The 24,093-nt window shown below is 37.3% G+C and overlaps 1 protein-coding gene across 1 annotated transcript; it reads right to left on the minus strand.

Annotated features, from left to right (window-relative positions):
• Positions 1 to 712: 712 nt before the first annotated feature.
• slc6a17 (solute carrier family 6 member 17) lies at positions 713 to 20,865 on the minus strand. The gene is made up of 12 exons (XM_060882106.1): positions 20,573 to 20,865; positions 17,163 to 17,538; positions 14,381 to 14,538; positions 13,450 to 13,576; positions 11,255 to 11,436; positions 10,918 to 11,028; positions 10,217 to 10,458; positions 9,862 to 10,054; positions 8,450 to 8,642; positions 7,150 to 7,309; positions 6,798 to 6,960; positions 713 to 6,190 (listed from the first exon to the last, which is right to left on the minus strand). Exons 2-12 carry the CDS (start codon positions 17,449 to 17,451, stop codon positions 5,822 to 5,824), a joined length of 2,187 nt encoding a protein of 728 aa, XP_060738089.1. The 5' UTR covers positions 17,452 to 17,538; positions 20,573 to 20,865; the 3' UTR covers positions 713 to 5,821.
• Positions 20,866 to 24,093: the final 3,228 nt, after the last annotated feature.

A 24,093-nucleotide genomic window follows, 5' to 3' on the forward strand; every position in this document is an offset into this window, starting at 1 on the left:
ACCTTTCACTCATACCCCTACCACTACACTGAAAAAAAAACAAAAAAACCCTTAAGACATTTTTTTTCTCTTTCTACACAAGACGTCTTGCAGCTCACCTGGCCACGGGATCCCATCACCTACACAATGCTCCAGACAATCTTACAAAACCTCCTCACCTTCATCACTTTCAAAAAAAGCAACTATAACCGTATACTTCAATATAAACTACTGACCTATATCCCATTTCTCCTTTCTTTCTATATCTCTTTACCACGATGTCTACACTCATTCTGTGTGGGTACAAGTTTTCTGAAGGAGAAAGCATTAGGTCACAATGTTCTGAATAGGCCTGTTGTGGTGAGCAAGGAGAAACGCAGAGACAAAGTCTGACTCTGTGTGGCATCTAAGGATAATAAAAGTAAGAATGTGGTCTGAAGGCTATATGAACTTCTTAAGTGTGAGGTACTGTACTAACAATAAAAATGTTTAATTCATTTAAAGCTCCATTAGTCCTGAATTTCCTTACAGTGTGGTATTAGACTACTTCACAGTCGCACTCCTGTTTACAATTTTATTCTTCTCCACATTGGCTGTGGCTCCTGCCAGTGGTGTAAATCCTTCATTAAAAAAATACATTCTTTGTAACTTTTAAAAAGAAAATAAGTACAGACCTGAGAATAAACTCTTTATTGATGATTTTTGTGATAGACCATATACAGTAGTCATATAGCTCATTTTCTTCCCAAGTGTATCAGAAATACTGTACAATATCAATGACACTGACATCATGAGAGTCCTTGGTACAGATAAGTACTAGCATATTAATGTTCTTTTCACCCTAATAAACAGGGTGTGTGGTGGTGCCATATCGAGTGAAAGAGCTACACATCAACAACACAGGCAGTGCTGGTCACAACAACCCCCATGACTGTGATATTACCTCAAACTGTCCCATCTTCTGTCTATCTATGGTCCACATTTGCTGAAGTACCTGCAGAAATATTGCTTTTTTGCACCTAAAACTAGTACAGCACAAACATATAGACTTTACACCATTTTCAAGATAAAAACAAAAACAATTAATGAAAAGGCATGATTGTGTTTTTCTGTAAATAATTTTAAAAATAATATTGCGTTTCTTAACATGGTCAGAATACGTTTACATTCACAATAAATATTCCTATTGATAAAACACACTTCCAGAGTGTGTTCATATATATATACATATACGTATATATATATATATACGTATATATATATTTTGTTCTCCTCTGTTATATTTCAACACACAAATTGTGTTGCTTTAGCTAGATGCCTGAATTTTCTTTTTCTAAATTCTAATTAATAAAATAAACAACACAGAATGTTGTCAGAGTAAACTAAGAAGTGCAAGAGGTTCTGTCGTTTTCACAAAATGGCAGCAGCAAATGATAATATTGAATAGAGCACACCGAATCGAGTGCAGAATATCCGAACAATATTAAACCATATGTTAACATCAATAACTAAACAAACATGAAAACATGATTGTGAGCAGGACCCTGTTCCTGATTCAGAGGGAAGAACAAGTGAATGTACTCACATCATCAAAAAGAAAAACAACACACTCTGCCTTTTCCAACAAACATATTGACACATCAGACACAATCATTACACAATACATACACATGTAAAGACATGTACAAAATAGATATTCTAAGTTTACAATGTACATCATAGATACTCAATAATACATGAATACAACTTGTTTGTATAGTCATACAGTATATACTCCTCACAGTCGTTTAACAAAATGTACACTGATATTTACAGTTATTATATTGAGAATCACAATTTACATACATATACATAATAATAGCTTGCTCACAAATACCATGGCCTCCAGCACCACTGAAAGAAAAATGCCTTATAAGAAAATAAATTAGCTACAATAGGAGTCGGCTGTCCTACTGGTGGGATGAAATGGAACTGTTGTAATCACTTTGATAGGTTCACTTTGAATATATATACAGGTGTTTTTGTGCAATTCTAGATTGTCCTAAAAATTGTAACCCTGAATGAGTGATGAATTGTAGATTATATAATGTGCCACTATTAAAACATGTAATAGAGCTATTTATATAAATCTTATATCTTACAAGTAATGTGCTTGGTACATTTGAGAATGTGGCTCTTCTTTATAGCCTTTTTGTTTGTGTGTTTGTGCGTGTGTGCGCGTGCATGCAAGAGTGTGTGTGTTATTTGCAGTCTTTGTCGTAGCTGTTTGTGCAGATCTCATTTGTCACAGACTTGCAAATATTTGATGACAAATTTGATGGAAATATAAAGAGGGAGCTATAATTCTTGGTCCATGCTTATTAATCAGCTGAGCTACTGTGTGTTTTTAAGCCTTGTCAGGTTGTTCCTAGAAAATGCAAGTTTGGGGTCTCAGCTATAGGAGAACTAAAGTGCACTGGTCTCAGAGAAGTCAGTAAAATGTGCAAAAATAAACTAAAGATCAGGAAAGTGTTACAGGAATGATCATAGGCACTGTCTAACAGCTGTGCTTAGCAGGTTCAGGAGAAATGGGGATGACATTTCTGAGATACTGTGGAGGTGAAAAAGGAGACAGAGGCACAGAGATATGCCTTCAAACCTTTCATCAGTAAATGAGGACACGTTGTGGTAACAATGTGCTATTACACATGGAACGTGAACAACAATGTCGCTGGACATAACTGAACAAATCCTTCAGTGGAGTATTATCAGTATTTATCCAAGGACCTCATGTCCAGTCAGTTTATCCAGTACTGAATGCATGCCCAGAATTATGAAGCATAATTGAATCATACTAAAACTTTGATAATTTCAGGAGTGGGCTAAGTAAAGGAATCTAGTGAATTACATTTTATTAATTCTTCCTCTCACTCAGGAACCTGGGGACCATGGAAGCCCTCTGCTTGTTTGTTCCCTGTTGATTGTCAGGGTTTGTTGCCAGGGGATCCATGAGACTTGTGTAGGAACAGCATGTTCATACTGAGAATTGTGGGCTTTCCACCCTCCACCTCACCCGACGAGAATTCGTTAGCATGCTGTCTGGGACATGGGCTCCCTGGGGAAACACCACTGTGAAGCATGCTGCTTAGGTCTATTTTTACACCATGAGGCATCATGGCAGTTATAGGAGACGCAAACCAAACAGAGCTGCCAAATAATCAAATGCTCTGCTGCATTATTTGCCAAGATGCAGAACTGGTGCCAAGTGAAGATGTGCTTTGGGTGAAAGAGTAAAGACCAGCAGACTATGACCATTCCAAAGAAGCTTATGTCTTCCATATACATCCTATCTGTCATATATTCTTTTCATAAATACATTAAACCACATAAAAACGATTTTCAAAATCTAGCATGTATTTTAAGCCAATTCAACACCCTTTGTCTATTTGTAAGGTGATCATATGTAGACCTATGCAGGCTGCTTAGGCAGTAAAATACAGTGCAAGTTGTGAACAATGACTGCTATACTACAACATAATTTTGGAATATTTAACATATTTTGGCTTAAAAATAAACCATTTAACCATTTGCAGAAGCAGAAACTATTCTTATGGATCTTAAATAATTCAGTCTGAATATCTAAGCTAATTAGACTGACTGATGTACAATTTCCCAAAGTTAAGTCAAAATCATGTTAACTGGTAGAAGGAGAGAAAGAGAGAGAAAGAAAAAGAATATAGAATATAAGTGATGCTCACTCTACCATTTAACATTCACCCTTGTGCTGCAGTGCTTATGGGAAACAGAGCCTGGACATGCACAGTCCAAGTACATAACCGTATCAAAATGTACTGAAGACCATTATTAGTGTTATTATTTTCTATTAAAGGTCGTTTTTTTCCATCATATGCTATTTTGATACTAATATAAGATTGTGTATGTTATAGATCTTGTATGTACATTGAACTGCTGTGCTTGATGATGTTAACATTTTAACATTAACATTATTGCAACCCAATACGTTAAATGTGCTTATTTTTTGTGCTGATCACTCATTGCACATCTGGCAGTCATCTGATTACTAAAACTAGATTTATCTAAATCTGTAGTAAGTGTGGCAAAATAAAAGCCACAAATGCATGCTGCTTTACGTGTGTATGACTGTGTGTGTGTGTGTGTGTGTGTGTGTGTGTGTGTGTGTGTGTTTGAGAGATACTGCATTAAAATTAGATGCGTTATGGGGGTTTTGGTGAATATAGTGCCCCCGAGTGGAAACATTTGTTCAGTACTGTATGAGATTATGGTACATTTGGTTGCGCCTAGTGCTCTATGGGCATAAACACTTACACAGGACAAGAGTTGAAGTAAATACTTGGATAACATCAACATTATGTGTACAGTACATTTCTCTCTGTTGTACTACTTCACCAGGTTTTATGTGCCTTCCTCTGTCAAAAGTCATTTCTAAACAAAACTGTTCCTCACAAAACACTGCATAAATAGACCATTTAGACATTAGCTGCATCCCAAACAATGTACTTATAGACTATACACTTACACTATGCACTCTGTACTCCTCCATCTATTTCATCCACAAATTTTTGAAGGGTAGTGTCATCTCAAACAGAACACTAACATTTTTTAAGCAGAAGCTCTTATCTAGTCCGTATAATGCTACACTGCTAGCAGAAAACATTGAATTAGCTGACTACAGTGAATTTCTAAATTGTTGAATAATAAATCACACAATATGGGCTTATTTAAAAGACATCTGTAAGAAGTCCGGTCTGCCTGAGTGTCAGCCAACAGAATTAATTATTTTCATCCAGAGTCTCTTCCCCCACACAAACAAAGCTACGAGCATTTAGCGCATAAAGTGTCCAACATTCCCCCAACACTATTCACACTATTTATACTACAAAATGGCATAGAATAGTGTATGAGATTTGGGATGCACCTTTTTTTTTTGAGGTAAACCAGTATCTGGAAATTAATAAATTATATATTTATCATGGAAAAAGCCAGAAACTATTTTTTATTTATAACTTCTGTTCATATTCTGTCACATAACAAATGCAAACACTATGAGGAAAGCACAGTCTACCTCTATCTGCATCCATGATTTCACAGATGTCTATAATTGGCTAGTGTTGCTGTGATTGTCAGGGTACAGAGTTCTTTTTAAATATATACTATAAATGTGCTTGATGAAGACAGACAGTTTCTTCACATTAGTCTTGGGGTTCTCAGAGCAAGCCATTTGCAATTAGTTTTGCCCTCCTAATGAGTTTTATCCAATATTCAGAACTGTGATATCTATATTGTTCTGGGGCAAAATGGGATAATTGGATCCCTTTTAGTGGTTTTCACATCTCAACCCAGACATGAACGATAGTTCCAACAGAAAGAAACATACTGAAAAGCCTGTGTGATTTATCCCACACCATTAGCAGTTCAGGACCCAACGATTCTTGTTATGGAGCATTTGGTGTGTGGCTTAAATCTTTTTAAAAATGAGTCTACATTCATTCTTCTATACGTCTAGTGTTATGTGGATGATGGTGTTTTCTGTCAACCACCTAATCTGTAGAAATGCCTTTGGTCCAAATGTGTAGGTAGGAAAGAGAAGGTTCTAATTCTGGTAATTAGGGCAAGATATGGAGAAGGTCCTTCTGTGGCACTTTCATTACTTACTGATCACACCCACCCCCCACTCACACAGACACACACACACAAACACTCACACACATCATTCTCTCTGTATGGCTTCAAATAAATTATAATAAATGCTGTGGCTTCTTACACCCTTTCCCTTCTTCTTTATCAGTCTGTAGTAGGTGGTGCCTTCGGAGTAGAAAGGAGCTCAGGACTCGGATTTAGGTGGCATTGGGTTGGTCTGGTAGCCGCTGCCATAACCGCTGATGGATGTGGAGTTGGTGATGAGCTCGACAGGTGATGTGCTCCCTGGGCCGAGGTACGCCCGGTGGCTGGGCATTGGAGAGGGTGTGTCGTTGGTGTTTTTACCCAAGATAAAACGTGTCTCATCCTCCAGGTTGGAGGTGTCCTTTGTCAGACTCTTGCGGTAAGAGACGGACAGTTTGTTGGAGCCGTCAGGAATCCAGTTAAAGTGGCGTGCGATAAAGACCAGTGGCAGAGGAAGCATGGCAACGATAATGAGAGCAAAACACATAGCCAGAGCCCACGGAGGGTAGCTCTGGAAACGCTCTAGTGCCTAAAAAAAAAAAGAAGAAGAGGAGATAATATTGATCAGATCTTACAGGTTTTTGCAGTTTTTGGGGATTGTTGATGCAAAAAAGCTTGATTTGAATTTTTTCTTTCATTTACAGAAAACTATTTGAACTGGGGAAATTGCTAATACATGATTATTCTTTAAACTACTGCTAGTGAAGACATGTGTAATTACTAAAATTCTATGATTCAATTTGAAACTGTAATGCAATTTAAACTACCAAAAACATGACCTTGTATTTAATGATTATCCATATAGCGTCTGTGCCACTTATCCTACACAAGTGTTGCACTGAATGTGGAGCTAATCCCAGGGGACTTGGGGAATATCCTTCAGCCTACAACACATCTTTGTACTGAAGGAGGAAACCTAAGAATCTGGAGGAACCTCTCAAAGCACAGGGAGAACATGCAAGCTCTAAGAACACAGGGTGGAGATGTGAATCAAACCCCCAGCCTTGGTGGTGCAAGGCAAGCGCACTAACAACTAATTCAATGTGCATGGTCATCATAATGAATTTTTCATCTGGTTCCACCCTGGTCATACATAAGTGACATGAATAAACAATTTAAAGCTGAGTTTTACTCACCAGATCCTGAACCCATGCATTGTATCCAGGTGGATTGATGGCCAACTCAATAATGCTAGCAGCAATAAGAACAATCAAGCAGGCTGGAGATACATACTTCCACAGATAAAAGTAGAATCTGTATGGTTTGAAACCCAGCATATCTTCTAGATCCTGGACAAACCTGACAATAGACCATATAAATACTGCATGAATGTTGAGATGTTATTATAGCTCACATTTTGTGTTACATATTTCTGTGTTATTTCTGGGCAAATTCATCCAGTTTTAAAATAACTTCAAAAGGTCGGTACGTATGCAGAGAAACACAAGCACAAGCCAGACAGATAGCACTACTAAAAATACAGTGTACCTTTTGGTGCCATAAATCCAGGCCACAGATATATTTTCCAAGATGACAACAATTGTGAGAGGAAGACCAGCAGAGTAGTCATCAAACATGGTGACAAAATAATTCCCAGAACGTTGGACGAATAACAGGCCGCAAAAAAATGCAATGACACAGCAAACCACTGAGGAGAAATAAGAGTTATAGTTATCAAGTGTCTCCTAAAGGAAATATGTGTGTATGGGTCTAATCCCATACACCGAGCTGAATACATAGCCGAATATATAACGGAATACATAGCCGGATCTAGAAATGCATCTGCTCCAGATCCACATAGCATAGGCAGACCAAGGTCGCTCTAAACAATGGCCCAAAAGTGGAACTGATTCATTTTGCAGATCTAGAGATTTAGAGTTGTGCCAGGCGATCAACGATACTCAACAATGGTTACTGTTACCTCCTGGCCCTAAGCTCCTGCAGGGCTAAATGTTATTATAAGAAAATACGGTTCATAAATAATAATATAATATTATCACCACATAAGATAATATTTTCACCACAGCATTTTCTGCAAAATAATTATTCAACTTATTTAAAATAAAAGTTTATAAAGTGGAATTGTGCTTGCAATGTAGTACTGAAGCATAAACCACTCGCAGTGTTCATTGCTGTGGTTCTTAGCTGAACACTCAGGGGCTGAATGGTGATGCGTATTAACTTGATGTCTTCACTGGGAGCTTGGAAGGCAAATGGGTTTTTGTGAATAGCCACCATAGACCTTCTCTCATAATGTTTGACAACATACAGGAAGCAATACTATTGGTTGGATAACACACATTCCCTCAATGACAGAATCAGACTGAAGTATCTTTCTGCTGAGTCATAGTGCCACAGCTGCACTCCCAGATCCCTTACAAGTACACCTCTAGTGGCGTATTTCTGACATGAAGTTACACCTTCAGCTATAGTAGCATTACACTGGATCAAGAAGTATCAGCAACTTAATGAACAAAAATGCATCAATTTGTAATGATTAAATAATAATGAAAAAGATTTGATTATAATCAAAAATAATTATAGTAATTAGCATTCTAAAATGTGCTGACTAACAAAGATTTAACAGCTGCATGGCCTAAACATGGTTCCAGTAACTAGATAAGTCATCCACATGCAAGCAGATTTATGTGTTTATGAACCTGAAATACATATTAAGCTCCTCTTGGGTGGAAGAGGTTAATATCACTGACACTCCTGCACCGATTTTTATAATAACATAAAAATTGCATTAATGTGTAAATGAGTGCGTGTGTGTGAGAGTTCTCACCAGTAAGGATCTCTTTGCGTATTTTGAAGGTATCAAGGATAGGAGTTGTGATGCCAGTCATGGTGCCAATCATGCTTCCCAGACCCAGGTTGATTAGCATGAAAAAGAACATTACTGACCAAAATGGAGATGCTGGGAAGTGTGTCATGGCCTCCGTAAAAGCAATAAAGGCCAAACCAGTGCCTTGAACAGCCTGCAAGTAAAATGAGACAAAGATAAATTAGACAAAGACAGAACATTTTTGTCAAAAGACTAAAATATAATTTCAGTTGACAAGTCCTTTATTCTTTACTTACAAATAAGTAAGGAATAAAATTGAATGGGGAATGCTATTATAAGAGAATATGGTGGTGTGATATCATTTCCACCAAAAGTTTGATTGCTAAAAATGCACATAAATGCTACAGTATATATACACATACATACATACAAACATATATATATATATATATATATATATATATATATATATATATATATATATATATATATATATATATATATATATATATATATATAAAATACCTCACAGGTAAAGTAAATAACATTGATCTTGTTACAATGCCACCTGTAAAGAGGGGACATATTAGGCAGCAAGTGAACAGTCAATTTCCAAAATTGATTTGCTGGAAGCAAGAAAAATGCCAAGTGTAAGCTTTGGAGTGACATTGACAAGAGCATCTGAGTGACTTTGTGATAGCTAGGCAACTGGGTCAGAGCATCTCCAAAATATCAGGTCTTGTAAAGTGTTTCCAGGACATTTCTAACCTGTCTCATACTCTGTATATTGTTGTCTTTAATTTTTCTGTATAGAATTGTCTGTAAATTAAATGTATACTGTCATTATTTTATGTCTGTTCGTTTGAGGGTCACCGACAGCCGTTACAACAGTTCTTGTACAACATACTTTGCCAAAATACCTGATTCTGATGAAGCAAGAGAAGAAATGGGTCTGATAAATCACATTTTCTTTCATACAGATGGCTGGATGTGTGTGTTTTGGGAACCTACACAATATTAAGCAAGCGGTTTTATTGTTATTATGTGCATATGTGCGTGTGTGTGTGTGTGTGTGTGTGTGTGTGTGTATGTATCACTCTTTCACCAGCTGTCTGTCCTGAATACAATTTCCTGATCGAAAACTAGCTGAAGATTCCTTCCAAAAATGCTACATGACTATTTTCTCACAAAAAAACACATCAAATTTAATAATCACACAGTTTTTGTGCAGAAAATTATTTAACAGTATTTGAGCAATCAGCAGTGCTGTGTTATAAAGAATATTAAATCCTTTTACAATGTAATTACTGGTTTAAAACCTGAACTGACCGAATTGTAAATTAAAAGTGCAAAGCTAATTAGACATTATAAACAGACCCAAACATCATTAGCTCAGTAGATTTTAGACTGACTTTATTGAGTTCATTCTCCAGTAGACACTGCTCTAGGCCCAGCTGAGCAAAGCTGTCCTCCTTCACAATTTTAATCACTTCATACATCTCAGCGTAGTCTGATGACGTGAGGTGGGAGAAATTAACATGAGGAGGGATCAGATCATGACTCAGCACATTGGAGTTCAAGTAGCCCAGAATCTTCTCAGCATTCCTAGAACGAGAACACATTAGATGATATCTGGGAATAATCTTGCACATTAATCACATAATAGCCATTTGGAATACCTTATGAACTACTCCTCACAGAATCAGTAGAATTCATTACATTCATATTTTATACTATTAATAACAAATTCAGAAAGTGTGCACTCACTCCACCACACATTTTTCGTTCATGATGTTGGCCTTGAAACCAAGCACAGCAAACACCACGAGAGTGGCCAGGATGGAGGTGAAGAAGTTGATGAAAGACACTAAGACAGCATCAAAATGGCAGTTGTTGTCCCTCTTGTTGTAGCTGGAGAAAGCAATGACTCCACCAAAACCCAGACCCAAAGCAAAGAAGACCTGTGTAGCAGCCTCACGCCATACCTGTGGCTCCAGCATGATCTCCAGCTGCAGGAACATGCATTCGGTGAAATGTTCATCAATTTCTGCTCAATTATTGAAACAGAGCTTGTGCTTATCATGAACACTTGACAATTCTCCTTTCTTAGTCATGCAATGATTTATTATTTGAAAATTAGTTTCCTGTATCTATTTTTATGCACCTACTTAATAACTCACTTAGCTCCATGGTCCATTTGGGCATGCATGAGTAATGAGAAATAAATTTATAGCTCTATAAATATGCATGACTTTATCCTTAATGCACCACCAGGGGGAGACAGCAGTCAGTGTGGCACACTGAGATAAAGATAAAAGTTTATTTGAAATTGGCTTCTGTTCAAGGGTGCTGACACTTAAATAAGTTATGTAGCACACTCCATGCGCTGCTCATACATGTGGGAAAAATCAGTCTTTTGAATAATTGTGTATTGGTGTGTGAGACTGAGAATGTATCTGGCTTCTTACCTTTGGTGTGAACATGTGAGCAATGCCATCTACAGCCCCTTTAAGAAACAATCCACGTACCAGGAAGCAGAAAAGCACCACATACGGGAACAATGAGCTGAAGTACATCACCTAAGGAATTCCCCATAATGCACAGAACGTTTATTAGATCAAGTCTGTGATCTGATCAATTAGTAAAAGCTTTGCCAGTTTACAGAAAGAGAGGATTCTTTTCAACCTCTTCTTATAGATATGTGATCAATCATCAAATGTATAGGTGTTTACAATCTTTAAAGGTCGAAATGTACATAAAAACATAATGTGTATCACTGAACTTTTGTACTGGTCATGTATTTACCTTTCCGGAGGACTGGATACCCTTGATGACAGCCAAACAGACAATGACCCACGCTAATAACAGAGACAGAGTCATCTTCCAGTTCAGCCCTCCACTGTCCGCAATAGTGCTGGTTATGTTTAGTGTCTCACGATACCAAAAGTATGTGGTGGCGGAGCTTTTCTCGCACTCTGGCTCTACAACTGCTCAGGCAAAAAAGCAGAAGTGCACGATACAATCTGTAATGAATCACTGTACACAGTGTTAATGAAAGGTCATCTACTGTACATCTACACAGCAAGTGAGTGTCAGTGAAAACCCACAGGAAGTTAGTGAGGCCATAATATTTTCACCTTTTTTATATGTTATATTATATGTTATATTTTGGATAAATATATTTGGAAACTACTAAAAAGTAAAAATAGCAAAACATAGAAATATTTCACCAAATCACACAGATTTCTTTACATATTATTATTGTTTTTAACTTTAATTAGGCTATTTTGCTGCAAACCTTGCTAGCTAATTGTAATTTCCTTACACAGTAAACATCACAGTTTGGATAAGTTTCTGGATAGTGGCATGCATTAGAGAATCAGGTACTGAATTTTAAAAATGTCATACTCTTGGGGGTAAATATACATTGCATTGCTATAGCTTTATTATGGTTGTTGTTGGTTTTTCAGCTGCTCCCCCTGTTCTGTCCTGGTTCCCATGTTAGATGTGGATCAGGTTGTTTGCACAGGTTTGCTCCCAATTATTTTGGCTTGAGACTGGCAGTTAGCTCTTCAGTGGCTCTCTGCCTGGGAATCAAACCCAGGCCACAGCAATGACAGCTGGAACACCAGGAAGCCTGCTATAGCTTTATTATGGTATATATTTTTTATTTCTGTGATTTCATAATTCATATTGCTGAAAGAATTTCTACATATGACATGCGTGTGCTATCATTTAAATCAGGAATATGTTTTGAATGTTAGCGCACGCATACAGTTTTGCTCAGTGTGTTATTCCTGTTTAAAATAATACAAGATACCCTGGGGATTTCAAAATATTTGTGAAGGTTATTAAGTACCGAACATAAGATGTTGGTAAATATACATTTCATGTATGATTGGAAACTGACAGTCACTGCAGGTTTTTCTGTGTAGAGTAACAACTCTTTCTCTAGAGTAAATGCAATCAGCAATCCACCAAATCAATAAACTGGCACTAGCATGCTGAGCGAAATGAATTGCAACAGACGGATCTGCTAAAATAGATTTTAAAGCCATAATAATGTTTCTGTACAGTATTATATATCAAACATTTATTTTTTTTTCTCTCCACGGAGTCTACATGCTTTTGTAAACTTCAGTCTCAATTTCTTATATTTTTTTGTTAATTGCATACATTATACAGTTTTTTTTCTTTGTTAAAAACTTTTTATGAGTAAGATGTGGCTTTTAAAATATAGTTTTGAGACTAAATCTGAATCCTAAATTTAAATACAAACTAAATTAGAACTCATTCTGAATTATCTGTAAATCCCAGGAAAAAGCAGCTAGTTTTGTCAGGGATATAGTGTTTTCAAACACAGAGTGCTAACATTTTAGTTATTTAAGCTATTTAAAATATTGATTAATTGACTGTAGCTATTTTAGTAGAACAGTAAAACCTTTATCAGCACTTAACTCATTACAGATCCAATCTTCCATTTTACCTCCACTTAACACTACTCCATGTGTCTTCACATGACTTCACAGACTTGGGCATAAGAGGTGATGGTGATTAGCTAAATGCTTACTTTTCCCTGGGGATCCCAGATGCTTCATCTTTGTCCTAACTCAAAACTCATAACTTTGATCTGACACTGTTGATCTTGATTTCTTCGATATCACAGTAACCTGCTATTTTAACAGGGGTGTGTAGACCTTTTTTAATACCTACTATATATACGTGGTCAATCGATCACTTTCATTTCTTTATTTTGCATTTTTTTGTCCTGGCACTTACAGAAAGTCAGGATTCATTTGGGAAAAAAATCAAATCAATTGTAATTAATGTAGCAATTTTAAGGTTTTTATTTGACCCAGTCTTAGTAAGTCAAATATAAAATAAAATCAATATTATATTACTTTTGGCAGGATCCAAGCACAATATATGCTGAAGAGCAGAACTGTATACAACAGTGCAGTCATTAAAGAGCTTTTCTTTCAAGATTGCAGCACACTCACTGGCTTGGCTTCCGTTTCTTCGGATGGGGCATTCAGCCCAGGGCAGAGGGAACTGGAAAGACTGGAAGAAGTAGAATATGCTCCAGCCAATGATCACATTGTAGTACAGACCCACAAAGCCACACACCTAAAGACAGAGAATTAAAAAAAACAAAAAGAAAATGTCCATTTTCAAGATTTGTAGACATTTTTTTAAAATAGAAATTTGTACATTTTATTGTTGATGTTGATGATGATCTTCTAATCTACATTTGATTTCCAGTGTGCAAAATGGCTTCTGGCTACCTCACATGTCCACAGCTAGGGGAGCTGGTGAATTATTAAACCACATTTTCTCAACTCTCTGGCTTTGTGGCTATTAATAGATGTTCTCCTCACAGCAGACCCATTTCTATGCATTTCAGGACAGCTTTACTTGTCTTAAATACTGAGGTGTCCATCAAACCAGCAGGCTGTGATACAAAATCAGATCATGAACAGAACACAAGACTTCTTTCAGTGGTTCACTGAGACCAGTTTTTGTTACTATATGAAGTATGCAATGATACAAAGAAGATTTTGTCCAGCTGATTCTGCCTTGTCTTTAATTTCAGCAGATGGTAGATCAGGGCTGTGTGACTCATCAAAATTTATTGTTCCATCACTTTATTTAGCTAACTATGTAAAATCCTGGTTTATAATAAAGCATATGGAAGTCAGTGAATTGAAGGTATTTTGCTGTCCAGTTAGAACAGTTCTTGTACATTAGACACTCTTTGTGAACTGATGGATCATATGATATGTGATAATGTAATTAATAAACCAGAGTTGAGAGTATGTCCAGCCACAGCTATTCTTCTGGTCCTGAACAACCTTAAAGAAACCTCTACTTATACTGTATCTCTTTGGTTAACCAATCAACCATCAAGCTATGTTAATCTCTATGTCTCACCATTAGGCTGGATACTCCAATGCCACCCAGTCGCGGGTAAACGTAGTTCCAAACTCCAATGCTTCCTCTGCGGATCCTCTGACCCACTGCCAATTCCAGAAAGAAAAGTGGGACGCCAATGAGGATGAGGAGGATGAAGTAGGGGACAAGGTAGGCACCTGAAAACAAAATAACACCATTTAGAGAAAACCTTAAAAGAAATGCATTTAATGAATGAGTCGAGATGTTGTATTCTACACAACATGGGTCAGTTTTAGCAACAGTTTAGTCACATTGTATGCCATTTATCAAGCTAGACACAAACAATATGATTCAAAAGTTGTTTGCAGAAATAGTGTTTTCAATTTTCTTTTTTTTTTCAATTTATATTCACGACTATGCACCTTTCCCCCAAGTAGTCATCATTTTTTGTTGAAGACTACAGAATGTTAATGGCTGTACTGTGGACACATGTGGCAGTTTATGTCATTAATCACATAGATAAGCATTGCAAAATACTTTTGTAATTCTATCAGGAATATTTAGTTGTTGTATGTCAGGAATACAATATCCATGATGCCTATCAAATGCAACTAGTCATCTTTTTTAACCTGTACAATATACATATACATACAGGTATTTTAAGCTTGAATATCACATTTTAAGTCTTCTGTTTATTATTCAGTTCTTCACATTAAAGCATATTATTCAGTAACTAGAGTACAGTGAGACTAATAAGGAATGTGTCTGGGTGATTTATGCATATCAGTAAGTTTAAGGAGTTAAGGTAGGACCACTGCATGTCCAGCTCTACGACTGAATGGCCATTCCACTGTCCCTGTTATAAACCTCAGATCTAAATCTAAAAAAACAATCTTTTCTGCATTGTACCTTTCTACACTAATTAAAATCACATAAGAATAGCTGAAAGCCCAGTAAGCATGAGTGAGCAGATAGCGGGTGATGCGACACAATGAAACAGCAAGCAAGTCGTGACGTCTAGCAGCTCCATGGTGACGGAGATTTCAGCCAGAGATGACCAGTAATAATACCTTGATCCTGCTTTTCTGTAAGTCTCTGAAGTCTGAGAGAGCACTCTTGAAATAACTGCCTGGTAGACTGGGACTAACATAAGGTTAAGACTGTAATAAGAGTCTTTGATGAACGAATAAAAAACATTCTGCTCGCTATCAGTTTGATTGTAAAGCTTGTTTGCTGTTGGGTGACAAACCAGTGCTCTTTTTAGCCTTTTTGTCCATGGGTTATGAAAGGAAAATTGCAGGCCTTGCATATAACTGTAAGAGAGGAACAGAAGGGTACCGTGAACAGCAGAATAAAGAGTGAGAGAGAGATGGGATAAAGTAGTGTAAGGCCCAGTGGGACGTCAGGAAGGAAGAGGCAACTCCTTGACAACTAGACAAGTCAGGACAAGCCACATAGGCAGGTTTTACCTATAGGCACACCAACACTACAATATAGAGCTATATTTATGTCTTAAAATATATCATCTTGATCATAAATGTAGGAATTTTAGATGTAAGTATAAAATCTAAAAAAAAAAAAGAATATAAATGATGTCAACACCATAACGTAAATGTCAGTTAATAAACGTCATAAACGTCAGTTGCCATCTGTACACCTGTATATGCAATTGAAAACAAAATCTCTATTCCTTTTTCTGTTTCTATTATAATGACTTCTTTGTACAAAGGTAACCTGGGAATAATTTAGTTTTTTCATCCACTCAACAATACCACAATAACACGAAAATACTATTCTGTTCTAATACTATTTTTCTGCATAGCGCTTACAATGCACAGACTTCGCGGAGAGAGCAATAGCAGCTAGAAACATGCTTGGAAAGGTAAGATTATATATCGTGCCCTCTGTGGCATTGACTAGACCGTTTATAAAGTGCCTCTGCCTTTGGTTGCCACACTTTAAGCCTATGTAACTGAAGAAGTATTCTATAAAGCGTTGAGATGTAAAGTAATGTAAAATGTAAAGATTAATCTAGCAAGAGTTAGCAGTGTTGCATATTCACAAAAGTGAAGTGTCTTCTGCATTCAAAATACAGTTATTGTTTGGATCATCTTTTTTAGAATTATTCTCTATAAATAAAAAAAGAATCTTATAAAAGAAAACATCACTATTGCATGTTTAATAAACAAGCACAAACACATACCCAGGACAGGCTAAGGCCCTTCTGTTTAGTGAAAACACAAACATTATTTAAACGATTGTCTGTCAATTATACAAACTCTCAATTATAGATGTCAATCATTTGATCGCTGAGAATTTGATGTAAAGATTAATTAATATATTCACCATCTAAAATAATAACATAAATAAAACTGCCAATGACAGCAATAAGAATAACCAATAGCAGCACAGAAGAGTGTCTATAGCCAGCTTAAAGAATAACCATACAGCACTATTCAGCAATCTGGATAATGTTTCTCATTAATATAATCTGTCACTGACATGATAAGTAAAGCCATGAAGACTTCTCTGTCCCTGTATTAATTCCAAGCCTTAAAATAAGTGCTCAATATTGTTTATTGTGTAATTAGATATAATCTCTCATTCTCATAGGTTCTCTTCTGAGTCTGGTTCTCAGAGTTTCTTCCTCATGTTGTCTGATGAGCTTTTCCATGCCACTGTTTCCTCTGGTATTTAAATCTGCACAAGTTGCTTTGTGAACATATTTCTTGCTAAAAATGCTATACAAATAAAACTGAAATCCAGAGAAAGTCATCCACACTGCAGTCAAGCAATACAAATAATTAAGACAACTCCTTACCTCCTCCGTTCTTCTGGCACAAGTAAGGAAAGCGCCAGACATTGCCCAGCCCCACTGAGAAGCCCACCTGGGCCAGAATGTACTCCACCTTGCTGTTCCATGCTGGCCGGCCATCCTCCAGGTCTGGAGAGATGTCAGGCTTTGGTGCTGCGCCTCCTCCAGCGACATTCATGCTCATCTGGCTACTCTTATAGTCCAAAGGGGCCTCCAGGGCCAGCAGGTCAGCCACAGACTCTGTGACATGCTCAATGCTGTGCTCACGCTGTGTCACTTTACTGCTCTTAGGCATGGCTGAACTCGATAAAGTCAGAAAGATTTGTGTGACAAGATGGCTGGTATGCTAGTCACCACTTTTAAGAGATAGGAGTTCTGTGTGCTGTGAGGGATCAGAGAAGAGAATCAGACATGACTGGGACAAGGATAAGAAAGAACTATTGTGCTTACATTCTGAAAAAAGTGGAAAAAATTTAAATGATGTGAAAAAAATGTGACAATCATAAAACATTATGTGCCTGCCCAATTTCTGTAATACAAATGAAATTTCTTTTGTTAAAAAGCATAGCTTATGTCCCTGTTACACTACTAAAATCTAATTTACACACCACATGCTTCTCTTTACTTCTACAAAATTCTCTCCTGAAAGAGGTGAAGGTTCATCGGAAGTGTTTAGAAATAAGGTCATGGTGGCTACAATCTGCTTGTGTTAAATGTTGCGGAAGCTTTTTTCAAATCCTTTAATTCCACTGGGTTATAATTAATAGCTCTAGATGACGTGTATTCGGGCCTTTTTCTGCACATGCAGTCATTCTCCACTCAAACACATAACTACATTTATATTAGATAAAACCCAAGCTTTTTTTCCCTACAGCAAATGACAATGATAAGAAGAATATGGCTACTCTCACATAAGCAGATTTTACGTCTAATAGACCAATGGCCATGTTTGATCAATTGAGGGCAAAGACTGCGAGGAATTTCTGTGTTGCTAGGCAATGCCCACTGAGTGTGCTTCACATCCTCACCATGCAAATACCATTTCAGCACACCTCGTTTCTGTCTCAAGCACAGCATCTGAAGTACCAATATACATGCCACATTATGTAGATGTAAGTGCAGATATGTACACTTGCACACCATATCAACATATTATACAATATAAGTTAATGGACTGCTTTACAATCCTCAGAGATCAGACAGCTTTGGAAGACCTTTCGCTTTATTTAAGCTGTGTTTTTCTAAACCGAAGGAAATGTGTCACGATGAGATTAAATCGTCATACTGCAGATCACTCTCTGGATTTTCAACATGTGACTTACTACCTATAGATCTGCCTAAGATCTCTAGTAAAGTACAATTTAGGAACATAACTTGCCAACTGAATAAAGAATAGCATTCAGAATTGCAGCCAGTCGTTCATAAGTCGTTCTCATTGCAATTGTAGTGGAGGATATGATTTTTATGTTTATTATATAAACAGTGCACGCAAAATGCACAGTCATCTTTACTTCATAACTGGCATGCATTAGAAACAGAGGTGCCGAGAAATAGAACAATTTGAGCAGACCTGTCTGACCTGCCCAGACTACTAAAACATTACATTGATTGTCCACTAAGCAGCCAACTGAAACTTACTTCCGCTTCAGAATACATACGTAGCACTTTGCATCACTGTAGAGGTCAATCCTGCTGCTGGGATTTAGATTCATGGTCTCAGAGGTGACCATGTAGAGCCTTGTTAGTACTGAGCAAAATGTAAGCTAATAAACTTTCACAAATCAGCTGTTTTCTTGTCCTTGTCTGAGCACACTGTCAAGACATGACCATCAGTTTAAAACATATGGTAACTTAGGCGTATGTCAAAGGACATTTGTGTCTCCCACGTAATTGTCTTCAAAATTGCATTATTAAACAAAATCTATAGGATAGGGTGACTGTATAGGGTGACTAGGTGTTCTGTGTACTGTTCTTTCTAGTGACTTTTAAACTGTAAAGATTGAAAAAAGGCTCTGCTTGCATAGCCATAAGCCAAACATCCAAATGCTGTTACACATTACATCCCAGTTAGCAGCTGTATTGGGAAATAGTCCAGTTCGTCTCAATGCGTTGCTAGGCATTAAGGCTTGACAAAATTCTCACTTCCTTTCTTCATGTGATCCTCTGCTTTCTTTCTCAACCATCCATCTGTCTGCATTCTGACAGACTGAATACAAACCAGACAACAATATCTGTGGATCAAAAGAGTTAAAGTTCTTGATGACTATTCTGATTTCAGACGATTTTCATGTCTATGTCAGTTTCTTGTTACGAGGTAAATCTTCTAACTGAGCCATAAGAACACACTGCATATACACTTTAACAGGTGCAATGCTAAGGTGGATGTTATGAAAAATCTTGCAGCATGATACATCTTTAATAGATGACAATGTCTACTGGCACACTTACCTGACAATCAGAATTTGAATAAATACTTAAATAAGTACACTAATCTGATTATAAGGATTTAATTGCCTTTGGGCACACTTAGCAATTTTTCTAGCAGGGCTATACAATATTCTGATGTTAGCAAAGCCTTCTTACGGGTCCACAGTTCCTAGATCAATCTGCAGTTCATCTTACTATATGCATGGGGATCTTGGGAAGCATAGTTCTTCCCATGTACATGTGGGTTTCCTCTAGGTTCTGTGGTTTCCTCCAAATTCACATAACCATAATGTTAGACTACAAAAAATTGCCCCAAGTGTAAATCTCTGGGCAAAATGACCTGCGATAGACTGGCACACCATCCAAGGTTTAATCACACCTTGCACCCGGTGTTCTCTAGAAAGGCTTTGGATCTATTACAACCTAAACCATTATAAAGCAAGTACTGAAGGTGAAGAAGTTGATGATCATATAATCCAACAATACATGGGCAGTAATACTATGCATGTGATTATGTATAATACTCTTATTAAAACCAGAACTAGGACATGTGCTGTGATGGACAAAAATTGTCAAAGATCCACTAAGCACCAAGCTTGTGTCTTATGACCCATTAAGACAAGGAAATAGACGAGCACACTGGCATGGAAACATGAACACGTGCTGCGCATAAACAGTCACGTCGGTGTTAGACAGCGGGCGCAGAGCATCCTCAAGGTCAAACAAGCGTGTCACGTTTCCTCTCAAAAAGCGACGCATCACATACGCAGGACCGCTCAGAATAATCTCTACATTAATCATTTTGATTGACACGCCAACACATTGGCACGACATATGATACAATCCCATGCACAGAATAAGTGATGTGCTGAAATCTCTTCGAGTCGTTTTCCTCCAAAAACAAATCATCATATCAGAATACCTTGCCCAGGTAGGAGTCATCATTTAACCGGGTCTCTAGGTAAAATAGTGGAGGTTGGATTGCTTACCTTTTCAGTTGCAAAACGCGCGATAACGTAGTGCCAGCATACAAAGCAGAGTGCATGTAGAGTTGTCACGTTTTCTCACTGAGACGCTCGACGTTTCAAAAACCAGTGCGCAGCGCAAGACCTGCGCAAAGCTCCACTAAAGCCGATACAGCTTCGCTATCAACCCAAAATAGTAACTTCAGCATCACACACGGTCCAACCCAGACGGTCACTGGAGGCGGGCGTATCTTCCAACAAACTCGCTGATTTGTGTTCTGAAAAATATATAAACCGCAGCGCCGACAGCTCTTTTTTCTCGCGATTGGAGGAGAGCAAATTAGCCTACTATAAGTGTGCGTGAGTCACCGGTGCGCTTGTGCGTCAGCGCCGCGTAAAGCAGGCAGCGCGCGAACCGGCTGATGAAACACTAACGGTAGATGATGCCAAGCTTATTATTTCTGTCTATAAAGATATTTCATGAACATGCGAATTTTGTTTCGTTGTAACTGAACAAAAAGTACATGATTTAGTTGTTTAAAACGTCAGATAAACTCATAAAATATCATTTTGAATGGAAAGTTAACTGTAGTACTGGTACTGGGCTATAGTGCAAGTGGGTTAAATGAAGTTTCTTTCCAAATAAGACTTTAACACATCGCTAAACTTTATATAGCTGTGCTATTGAAGGGCCAAACTCATTGTAAGATTGCATGTAATCAGTATATTGAAAGCCAACATATTTTTTGTGAACATATGGTCTAAGTTGATGTATATGGAGAGAGAACAATAAGTCACCCAGAACAAAATCTCAGCAAAATTTGGTAAATGGTCTGTTAAAGTAGTAACTAAAACTGAGAAGGAGTGTCTAAGCCAGAGTGTGTAAGCAAGTCCATTAAAATATCACGATCAATAACATTAAATGGTACAGCAGTAATAAAATTGAAACAATGCCATAACCCATGGAAAATGATAGGTCTCATTGTTAGGTGCTGATTCTGTTCTTTTCTAGAAAGCATACTAAAGAAACTAAGCTTGTCATGTTGTCTTTGACAGGAACAGAGCTGCTGGACAGTAAGTGGTGAGGTTAGAATGCTCAAATAAATTAGGATCCAGATATTTCTATAGCACAGAAACACTAACACTGAATGAACACAAGAAAAAAATGATATATTCTTGAGATAACTATTTGAGAAAACCTTTATTGCGCAGGTTTTGTTTGTATGTGATCGAAAAGAAAATAACTATACATGCAACAAAATTACATCTAAAAAATAAAACTACTTGTCCTGCATGTGAAAAATTAACATGTGAAAAGAATTCATTCATTAATTCATTCATACATTCATCTATCTATCTATCTATCTATCTATCTATCTATCTATCTATCTATCTATCTATCTATCTATCTATCTATCTATCTATCCACTCATTCATTCATTCATTCATTCATTCATTCATTTATTCATTGTACTGACAGATTCACAGTTCCATTCAAACCCAGGGGCAATTTAGAGTAGCAAGTTGTCCTACTGGCATTTTTTGGGAGTGGGAGGAAACCAGACAACCAAGAGGAAACCCACACAGAAACACACAGAAAATACAAACACATATTAACCCAAGCTCAGGGTTGAATCAGGGACTGTGAGGCTGCACCACTACCTACAGCAAATTGCCTACATGTGAAAATTTCTTAATCATACACTACATGCTAAAATAAATGTATGAAACAAATACTATAGATTATTCACACTTGGATACTTTTCTCTATGGTTAGATACACAGTTGGGGGTCTACAATCACTTTCAGGAGAGGTGTCAGACTATGTTTGACTCATTCTTTTTCCTCACACTAGAAAATTGAGTCTGTCCTTGTCTATTTGTGTTCAGTGTGGGAGCTGCTACAGAGTTATATTACAAACACAACCTGTTAATTCTTCCTAATTAATGATACTCACCGTGAAGGCTTGCTGAAGATTGGTCTGTTTTACAACGTTGGGTTATTCTACCAGATAGGTTCGGTTATGCATATAAGTGAAGATTTTAAAAAATTTTTATTTTACATCACTTGCAATGAAAAGTGATGCCAGAAAATACCCTTTGGTTGATTTAATTAACAGTAAGCTGTTTATAGGTATACTGTATAATCATTGGACCGAGGAACGTCAAATATTCAAACAGATGATGTGACGCCATTGGAGACAGTGGGTGCAAGGCATTGTTTCATGTGGTCTGTGTGTGTGTGATTGTTGGGTGTTTACAGAAAGGCTGGTAATAGCTATGGATATCAAATATCCTAATGTGGGAGATCAGTGCATGGACACAGCTGTTCAGCTCTGTTTAGACTCTGGAACATTAAACAGGTAGCTGCTGTCACACCATGTATGTACAAGAGAATGTGAGAGCTGTATATACAGTATTTGCAAACGATCGAGCAATTGCATTAAATCATTTAAACTAGGACTAGCTTGGGTCTACAAATGGCATAATTTTGATTAAGTATCACATGCATGATAACAGAAATCAAACAAAACACTTCTAGCAAGCTCAGTAATTCAACCTGGTTTACAATGGAGTTTCCCAAGCCTGATATGTGTGTGTGTGTGGTGTGTGTGTGTGTGTGTGTATGTGTGTACATGTATGTATGTGCGTGTGGCACTCTCTTACGAGGTGCACAGAAGCTCCTCTCATGTGACTCACCTCACCAGAGCCCACTGCTGGGATCAGTTTCTATGGCAACAGCAAATCATATGATTCTTACTCATTGCACTCCAGCTTTTGTAAGGGCAACATGAATGGGCCATGGAGAAAGAAAAACGGATATTAAAATAACAACAGCGACACAGGCCTGCTCTAAGCATCTTTTGTCAAATAACTCTGTCATATCTTATAAATAACAAATCCTCTTCAAAATGTAAAATGTTGTTTCAGGCTTGGCATGATTATATCTCACAGCTGTGTTTCTGCAGCACTATCTCGTATGATATTACGCCGGCATTGTTGCATTTGATTTTTCCATACACACAGAAATGCAGCAAAAAAGACCTGCTATAAATTATTCACAAATCTTCATGATCACACCGATGACCTTGAGCATGTTTTATCGCTGTTGGTGGGCAACACACACACTCATCACTGCACAAACTGCAATTTGTTTGGCATGTCAGCAGTGCATCAATACACTGGCTTGTTGGGATGCAGGTTTTTAAATATAACTACTAATAATGCCCATATCTCGTGTGTGTCTGGTGTTCATCATAAGGTGCTCATCATTCTTTTTCCTGATAGAGACATCATATGCCATGTGTATAGGTTCATGGGAACTGGATTCAGGAACCTGACAGGTTGGATGTTTATTACTGAACTAATGGAGCATAGGGAAAGGACTGAATTTATAGCATATCTGGGCCAGGCATTTATAGCTGTTGTCTATATTTAGAGTTAAGCTATATTAAATAGAAACATGCCATTATTCACTACTTCCACTGCTAACTGACACTGCGATTTGAAAAAAATGGACTGGGATTAGTTATAACTCTTTATGGA

This window comes from Tachysurus vachellii, chromosome 11 (assembly GCF_030014155.1).
Source record: "Tachysurus vachellii isolate PV-2020 chromosome 11, HZAU_Pvac_v1, whole genome shotgun sequence".
Classification (NCBI taxonomy): domain Eukaryota; kingdom Metazoa; phylum Chordata; class Actinopteri; order Siluriformes; family Bagridae; genus Tachysurus; species Tachysurus vachellii.

Coding starts and splice junctions, on each gene's coding strand:
- slc6a17 (XM_060882106.1), bottom strand. CDS start 17,451: ATGCCTAAGAGCAGTAAAGTGACACAGCGTGAGCACAGCATTGAGCAT. Junction 14,539..17,162: donor GTGCCAGAAGAACGGAGGAG/GTAAGGAGTTGT, acceptor TTTTGTTTTCAG/GTGCCTACCTTGTCCCCTAC. Junction 8,643..9,861: donor TGGAGAATGAACTCAATAAA/GTCAGTCTAAAA, acceptor TTTTACTTGCAG/GCTGTTCAAGGCACTGGTTT.